The 8651-nt window shown below is 45.2% G+C and overlaps 1 protein-coding gene across 1 annotated transcript in view; it reads right to left on the reverse strand.

Annotated features, from left to right (window-relative positions):
• Positions 1-7738, reverse strand: part of PCSK2 (proprotein convertase subtilisin/kexin type 2) — a 255897-nt gene extending 248159 nt beyond the window's left edge. The window contains exon 1 of the mRNA XM_072799985.1: positions 7211-7738. Coding sequence (XP_072656086.1) covers positions 7211-7387 — 177 coding nt within the window. The 5' untranslated portion in view covers positions 7388-7738. The remainder of the gene's footprint in view (positions 1-7210) is intronic.
• Between the last annotated feature and the right edge of the window lie 913 nt (positions 7739-8651).

The raw sequence follows: 8651 nt of genomic DNA on the forward strand, positions 1-8651 counted from the left end.
CTTGCAACTCTACCATCTTTGGCATTTAGCTTCCAAAGTTACTGTTCTCAATCACATCAAGCCTCAAAAGAGAAAAGAAAGCAGAGAATCAACCTGTGGGGAGTTTTTATGCATCAAGCAAGGAAGAAGTGCACATCACTTCTGCTAACATTACATTGGCTGGAATCATCACATGGTCATACTTATCTGCAAGGCTGGCTGGGAAATGTGGTCTTGCTGTGGCCCACAGAGAAGAGGAAAATAGTTTGGTGATTAGCTTTTACCTTCTGTCACAGATATCTTTTGCTGGGAAATAGAACTGGAAAGTTATTAGGAACTCAGTTAAGATTTCTGCATCTCCCATGACCTGGATAGGCTCTTTCATGGCGACTAGACCTCATTCTCCTTTCTATAGCAACTAGTGAATCAAATTTTCTAAGGAAGCCAGTATGATTGGTTGAGATAATTACTATGGTCTATAATGAATTAAATTCATTATGAATTATTTGAGCCAGGCCCTCTCATGGACCATGACCAAATCATGGATGGATTCCCATTGGGCTGAGTGTTTATTTCTCACTTGATCAGTTATCACTTCTGAGAAAGTACAACTTACAACTGCCTTCTTGAGTAAAAAAACTGTAGCTGGGCCATCACCTTATTATTATTATTACTAGTACTAATAATAGGGTTTTTTATTCTATGCACTTGATACTGAGTCCAGAACCTTACATGCATTACATTATTTATTTTCCACAACCACCATATTTTATTAACCATTTCAAATAAACATGTGCCTCTGAGAGATTTCAACAAAAGTTTCCAGTACTGTCTAATTCTAAAACCCATCACTTTTTACCTTTGAATGTGGCTCCTGGCTTTCTTCAGTCACAAGAGGGGCACTGGATATAGTAAGTGCCGTGACAAATGTGACTGGTACCAAGAAAAAGGAAAAGATTAAATGCAGTGGAAGTCCCAAAGAGCTAGAGAATGTTCTTACCTAGGTCAATCAGAGAAGGCTTGAGGGATGAACTTGGACTTGACTAGGGCATACTGCATTCAGTTGGGGTCCAAAGGGAATTCATGGCATTCATGTTCGGGAAGTAGAGCTCTGGGCTATTTACTTTTGCCTACCATAGTAGTAGGTCTTGGAGTTTCAGAAAAACTTAAGGCTTTCTTAGATAAAAATCCTTTTGGAAATTCTTAGGATCAAATCTATGTTTCTCCCTCTAAACCATGTTAATTTTGATGTGGAGAAGTATGACACAGAGAGTAGGGGACTACTTCTTTGGACTGACAACTGATACATGATGAAACAGAGTGAAATTATAGAATCTGGATTCAATATTGTTGGAACATGGGGGATCCCTGGGTGGCTCAGCGGTTTCGCGCCTGCCTTTGGCCCAGGGCACGATCCTGGAGTCCTGGGATCGAGTCCCGCGTCAGGCTCCCGGCATGGAGCCTGCTTCTCCCTCTGCCTATGTCTCTGCCTGTGTGTGTGTGTGTGTGTGTGTGTGTGTTTCTCTCTCTCTCTGTCTATCATAAATAAGTAAAAATAAATCTTTAAAAAATACTGTTGGAACATTAAGACACCATTAAAAGATTAAAAATAAATATTCAAAATAAATATATCTGACAAAACATTCCTATCCATAATAGCCAAAAAACTCCTACAAACAAAAATTAAGACAGATAATCAAAAAAAACCCCAAAAGACCTCCAAAAAAACCCAAAAAACTTTTTCAGGGCAAAACACCTGAACAAATAATGTATAATGGGATTCCTGAACCCGAATAGGCATATGAAGAGGTATTCAGTTTCAACCGATCATCAGGGAAATGAAAATGAAAATCACAATGAGATACCATTGCCATTACGTAGCCACCAAAATAAGTAAAAGGATACAGGTATAAAAAAATCAAAATGTTGGTGAGAATGTGGAGTAATCAGAACCCTCATATGCTTCCGGGTTGTCTATTGCAGGGGACAATTGTGTATATGCCCTGTATAATCCCCTCCCCTTGAGAGTGGGGGCAGGATTGTAAAGATGATGGATTTCATTCCTATGATTAGATTACACTATATGGCAGAGGTGAATCAATGTAGTTAAGGTCTCAAATCAGCTTACCTGAATTAAAAGAGAATTATTCTGGGTGGGCCTGAATTAATCAGGCTAACCTAAACAGGTACTTAGTCTTTCCTGAAAGAAGGGTGAATATCTTAGGTTTATGGAAGGGGTCATTCACAAGGTCATGAGGAGCTGAGAGTAGAGCTAGCAAAAAATGAAGACTCCAGATCTACAACCACAAGGAGCTGAATTCTTCTAAAAACCTGAGTGTGCTTAGAAACAGAGTTCCCCTTGGTGCCTCTAGATGAGGACATAGTAAAATATGGCCAGTATCTTGATTTCAACCTGTGAGCCCTTGACCAGAAGACCCAACTAAAATATGCTAGACCCTTATCCATGAAAGCTATGAAATAATGAATTTTTGTGGTTTTAGGCCACAAAATCTGCAGTAATTTGTTCAGCAATAGAAAACTGATACAGTTTCCTAAAGTTGAATGTATGTATGCCTTTTGACTCAACTATTCTACTCCTAGGGATATTTCCAACAGAGAGGCATACATGTTATCACTAAAGTACATACACTACAATATCCACAGAAGCAATATTCATAATAGCCTAAAACCAAAAACTACCCAAATGAGCAAGGAGGGAATCCTATGAGATGTGGATAATATTTTATTTCTTGATCTAGATGCTAGTTATACATGTGTGCCCATGTTGTGAAAGTTTATTAAGCTGTGTTATTTCCTAAAATATACTTCAATAAAATTAAAAGAAATTTAATTTTAAAATTAAATTCGGGTAAAATTAAAATTAGAAATTCAAATAAAATTAAAAGAAATTTATTCTTTCATTATATAGCAGCACAATTATTACTAGATTTAAAAAAATTTAATAATCACACATGTAAAAGTCATCACATGATTTTCCTAGCCTTAGTGCTTCATGAATAAAAACCAAATCTAGTGCAGTAAAACAAATACGCTTAATTGTCAGTTGTTCGGATTTTTATCTTAATTCTTACTTGATTTTTGGCCAAACTTCAACACATTGCTTTAATAAGTACTTTTTGTGTTTTTTTTTTTTTCCCCTCAAGGGACTTAAAATTAGTAGTGTACTGGGAATTTTTAAGGCACTCTTTGGAATAATACCTCTGATGTTATTGTAAACTCTCCTGGACATATATGTCTTTTTTGATGAACATATGTCTTTGGGCCAAATCATGATAAAATAGAAAAACTGTAGCCTCAACATACCTTTCTGACAGTAAAGTTGTAGTCGTTTTACTCCACTTCAGGGAGGAAATGCAATTTTTTGGTCATGGCCTTGCAAGAATTTGACAAAATAATAAATATTCATTTAATATCTCATATACCAAGTAGTGTGTTAAATATGGGGCTGTAGGAAGACGTGATATATTGTTTCTTTTCTTGGAAGATTCATTAGCTACCTGAAGAAGTACATACTCATACACATTAGTTAATGACTTAGGCACACATATTACTATAATACCAAATAGGTGTTGGCTACAGAAAAAAGTAAAAAGAAAGAAAGGAAAAACATCAGAACTCTAAAATGGTTCCCCAAGAGCAGAGTTCTTGACTGTCAGAGAAGGCTTCCTGGAGGCAGTTTGGTAGAATAACAAATTATTTTCCACAAACTCAATTTAGTTTTAAATCTGAGGGTTTTTTTTTTTCTTTCGCTTTTTAGATATAAGTTTAACTGCTTGGAGCTTTAGTTTTTCATTTGAGAACTAGGGCTGGTGGCAACAATTTGTACCGCACAGGTTTGTGATATTAGATGACATAATTCAGTAAAATAACAAGTTCCCCTAGTGTACATAGCTGATCCTTCTTTTGGATGAATAAATAATCACCAAGGATCTTTAGTGTCTGACCCTGAGAGCACTGGAAAGAATGGAGGAGTAGGGAGTTGGAATATATACTAGGTGTTAGAGACAGGAAGGAGAAGGAAGTATTACAGGTTTAAGATGAAAAAAAAAGTAACAGAATACAGTATGACATGATGGAAACAAGATAAGACAGTGTTTGGGAAACCTAGAGGAACAGATAAAACTGAGGGTGTTTCTTTACAGGCTGGCAAACCCAGTAACAGGCTGGCTTTGGTGAGGAAACCAGAAATACAGGATACCACCTTTGAATATTTACCTTTCAAGTGGACAGATGATACTTACACTCATATTTACTTACATGTATGAAATGACTAGAGGATAAAAGATGGAGTGTACTAGCTCATATTGCATAGGCTTTGCTTTTTCATCCCACAGGAATTTGGAGAAGGGAAAGCACATTGTGGTCCTTAGCATCAGGGAAGGTTTGGAGCTCAGACTTGAAAGATGGGTGGGATATGAACCCAAGAAAGGAAAAGAGGGTTTATTCTCCACAGGTGTGGCATCAGGCAAAGATTCAACATCAGAAGTATTCTGCCATAGATTTTTACTTAAATATGTATCAGAACAAAAATCATAAGAGACACTACTTTTGAGAGGTTATGGAGAGGTGAGGAGAGGTGGCAAGGCAAAAGCTCATGTTCTTACATAGAAATTACGTGTTTGAGGCTGATTCAAAACCAGTGGGCTCCTCTTGAAGAAGCAGTGGTGGTGAAAGAGGCTTAGGTATCTGATTTTACCCTAAGTATGATTTCCCTCAGATTTTATGTTAAGTATATCAAGATTATCCAGATTCATTTATGATGAAATTGTCCCTAGAGTTCCCTTCTCAAAGTCCACCATCAAAGCTATAAATTCCCCCATCAAGCTGTTTACCTCTGTACAAAAGGAGTGACTCTCTTGGAGAACTAATAAGTTAAGCATTATCTGTCTTAGCTACACCTGGATTTGCTTAAGTTGCTAAGATCCTAAAGGGCATATTTTCCAAAGGATAAGCAAAGAGGATATAGCAATGTCTGCCTACACTATGATAAGGTGCATGGTATGGAGAGAGAGGAATGGGATTTCTGCATTAACTGCGGTCCTTTTACACTCAAAAACTAAAGAGCCTAATGCTACATCCCTTTTCAGCATACCTCAAAGCCCAACACATCCTGCAGAGCACTTAGCCTGTTTGGTATGTACTAAGAGGTAGAGTGTGAGTTTATCTCTGAAAGATCTGGGTTTAAATCCAGATTTGGTTGTTTTTCACCTTGGGCCCCAATTTCCTTATCAGTACTATGTGCTTAATAATAATAGTAATAATAATAGTATTTTCCCCAGAGTTGTTGAGAATATTAAATAAGGGACGCCTGGGTGGCTCAGGGGTCAAGCACCTGCCTTCTCCAGGGCGTGATCCTGGAGTCTCAGGATCGAGTCCCACATCGGGCTCCTTGCGTGGAGCCTGCTTCTCCCTTTCTGCCTGTGTCTCTGCCTCTCTCTCTCTCTCTCTCTCTCTCTGTGAATCTCTCATGCATAAATAAATAAAATCTTAAAAAGAGAGAATATTAAATAAGAATGTATGTAAGGACCCCTGTGCATAAGGGCGCCCTACTGTCGTCAAGTAATAATAATCACTGTTACAATCACTGTTATATTTTTGGCTCCTAGGTTCTGAACCTTGCCAAGTTAGGGGGATGTGGTTGGGAACGAAGGAGGGTCTGCTTGTTTACTGTGTTGCTGGTACTCTTGAAACAGCCCAGACTCTGGGCGAGAGTGACAACGGGCTTCTCCCTGGGCTGGCATCTTCTCTCCCCTGCTCCACCCACGCTTCCCGGGAGCAACAAGTTCCCTTCTGCAAGACCCGCCCGCGCGCCACTGGTAGACCCGGCGGGCGCCTCCTCCCAGACCTCTGACTTACCCGCTCTGAAACCCACCTGGGGTCGCAATATAATAGCGGCTGCCAACGCCCTACTGAGGAGGGAGAGTTGGCTGCAAGTGAGGGAGCCCTGGCGGCTGCTGGGAGGGCGGCGGGAGGCGTGGGAAGTCGGGACGGAGGAATTGATAGGAGACCTAGTTCGCGCTGCCCTTGAGAGGCAAAAGCAACAAACGAAAGCGCCCACTGCTCATCTCCAGCCTCTGTCCTGGGTGGAGGAGGGAGGAGGGCCCCGAATCCCACAGACCTCCTCCCAACCGTCTGATTGCCAAATCATATCCCTACGTCCTCCAGGCTCCCATCGCCCGGTTTCTCCTTGCACCCTCACTCCACCCCACCCCTCACGAGGTCCCATAAGGATACTTGAGATTTCTGACAAGAGATTTCTCAAGGAGGAAAAGTAGGTAAGCCATGCACCACCCCCCAGCCCCCCACCGAGCACTCTCCTCTCGCCGCTCTCCCAGAATGGATACCCTAGAGTCGCCAAAGGAGTTCCAAGGCGTCCTAGGTTGGGAGCCCTATCTAGCTGCCCAAACAGTTGAACTCTGACAACTTCTTGGAATGGGGATCCCCGCACCCTCGTGGGAAAGCCATGCTGGCCGCCCACACATCATGGGGACACCCCGACTTCTCCATAGGGAACTCCTCCCCAAATTTGCCTTTCCAGCTTCCACAGCTGTGAATTGAGAATCAGAGAGCTAACTAGGAGTGCGCTTCGGGGGCGGGCGCTCGTGGGCCGGGGCGAGGGAGAGAAGTTCCACCCCAATTTTGAAAAGAAAACCCAGTTCATGTCTTCCAAGTCTCCTGGAGCCAAGAAGCTGTTGTTCCTGGAAAAGAGCAAGGACTGAAGTCACTGGGAGGGAAGTCCTCCTAGCGCGGGGTCCGAAAAGCACGGAGGTGAATTGCGATGTTCAAGCTTTTAGCCTTGTCCGTCGGAAACTACTCTTTCTCCAGGAGATGGGGGCAGGGGATACATCCCCGGCAAAGACTGCGAACGTCAAGCCCAGATGTTCAGCGCTTCATTCCTCCATCCCCACGCAGCCTTGAGAACTTGGTACCTCGGACAGCAGCCCGGGCGCAAGGCATTGTTAGAAAGGTGTTCCCTTGTTTTCACCACCAAGTCAAAGAGCAATAAATTATTTTTATGACCTTACTAGTACAATTTGAAGGACATTTTAATTACATAACCCGTGAAAGATCACCGGAGGCAATGTCGTGTTAAAGAGCCCATGGCAGAATATCTGCATCGCATGAGAAAGAAAACTTGCAAATCTGCAATGAGATTGCGCAGGGCTGCCCCCGTTTTGAAACAACATGCGAAATGCAAGGGAGGTCTTACCTTTCGGACTCCAAAGCCGTGCTCTGCTGCAACTTGGCGAGCTTCTTCCTCTCCTCCTTGATGCAACTCCACAAGAAAATGATTCGTGAGGACCGGCCTCTCGGCAGATGCAAAAACCATGACACAGAAGAGGAGCCCGGCGGCCGCCTTCCACTGAGATACACGGCCACCTTTCATCTTTCTCTGGGAGTGAAAAGTGGTGCTAGGAGGCGCGCAGGCTGGTGGACCCGGGGACTCGGGGGAGAGGTGCAAATAAAAAAATATATGTAGTTTTTTGTTTATTTGTTTGTTTGTTTGTTTGTTTGAAATCTTTGTATTGGGAAAGAGACTGATTAGGAGCTGAGAAAGCAGCAAATCAATGTGTGCTCCTCCAGCATCTGGCTGGCGGGGAGGCGGTGGAGTCAGGCTCGCCGGCGGAGGTGCGAATGTGGGGAGCTGTGCGTATCCGAGAGAAAGAGCGAGTGTAGGTCTGTGCTTGAGGCTAAATCTGCATTTTCAGCTCCTCCTCGGCTCCAGTTCCACTGGGGCCGGAGGAGAGCGCCAGCCTGGGTGACGTGCGCCCGCCCGCAGCCAATAGGGGCCGGGGATGCGGCGGGCCCCGCCCCGGGCCGCCCCGGGCCCGCCCCCGCCCGCCCCCGTCCCGGCCGGTCCGCCTCCGCCTCCGCCTCCGCCGACGGGGGGCGCCGAGCCTCAGAACCCTGGAGAGCTCCCCCGCCTCTCCGCCCGGCCCGCCTCGCTCCCCGGAAAATCCCCCCAGCTGCAAGCCGGTCGGCGGCGCCGAGTGATGTCATTGTTTGTGGAGAGCCGCGGGGCTCGGGGAGGGGAACTACGGCGCGGGCCGCTCTCTCCGGCCCGAGGGGAGCCGGGGCACCGGCCTCTCCCCATCCCTCTCCCCCTCCCCCTCCCCCTCCCCCTCCCCCTCCCCTGCTTGTTTTCCGCTGCAAAACAACTCTCTCTCTCCCCCCTCCAAGGCATGCTTGCCTCTTTTTCTCTCAATAACAAAGCAAATATTAACCCTCGTCTCGCCACTTTGGACAAATCCCGGGGGCGGCTGACTCCCCTTCCCCGCAGGGACAAGGCGGGGGAAAGCAGCCTTCTTTGGGTGACCCATGGGGGCGATGCATGCATGTATGTATATTTTTGTAGGCTCCGGGCTTGTCTGGAACTAAGCAGCTGGGAAGCCTAGCAGGTATCAGGCTCCCTCCCACCAGCAACTGAGATGAGAGGAGACTCCTCCCAGAGTCTGGGCTGCTCCGCAGAGACCGCCTCCAGGAGAGGCGCGGCCGGGGCCCGGGGGCCGGGGGGGGGGGGGGTGCCGGGGGGGGGGCGTTGACATGCCTGCAGGTACAATCTGAGACCTGGGGATGTTCGGTTGCAGAAGGACAGCGAGGGTGTGCGTGTGGGAAGGTGTAGCCACCGATCCTAGGCGCTGGGCCAAGAC

Source organism: Canis lupus, chromosome 26 (genome assembly GCF_048164855.1).
Source record: "Canis lupus baileyi chromosome 26, mCanLup2.hap1, whole genome shotgun sequence".
Taxonomy (NCBI): Eukaryota; Metazoa; Chordata; class Mammalia; order Carnivora; family Canidae; genus Canis; species Canis lupus.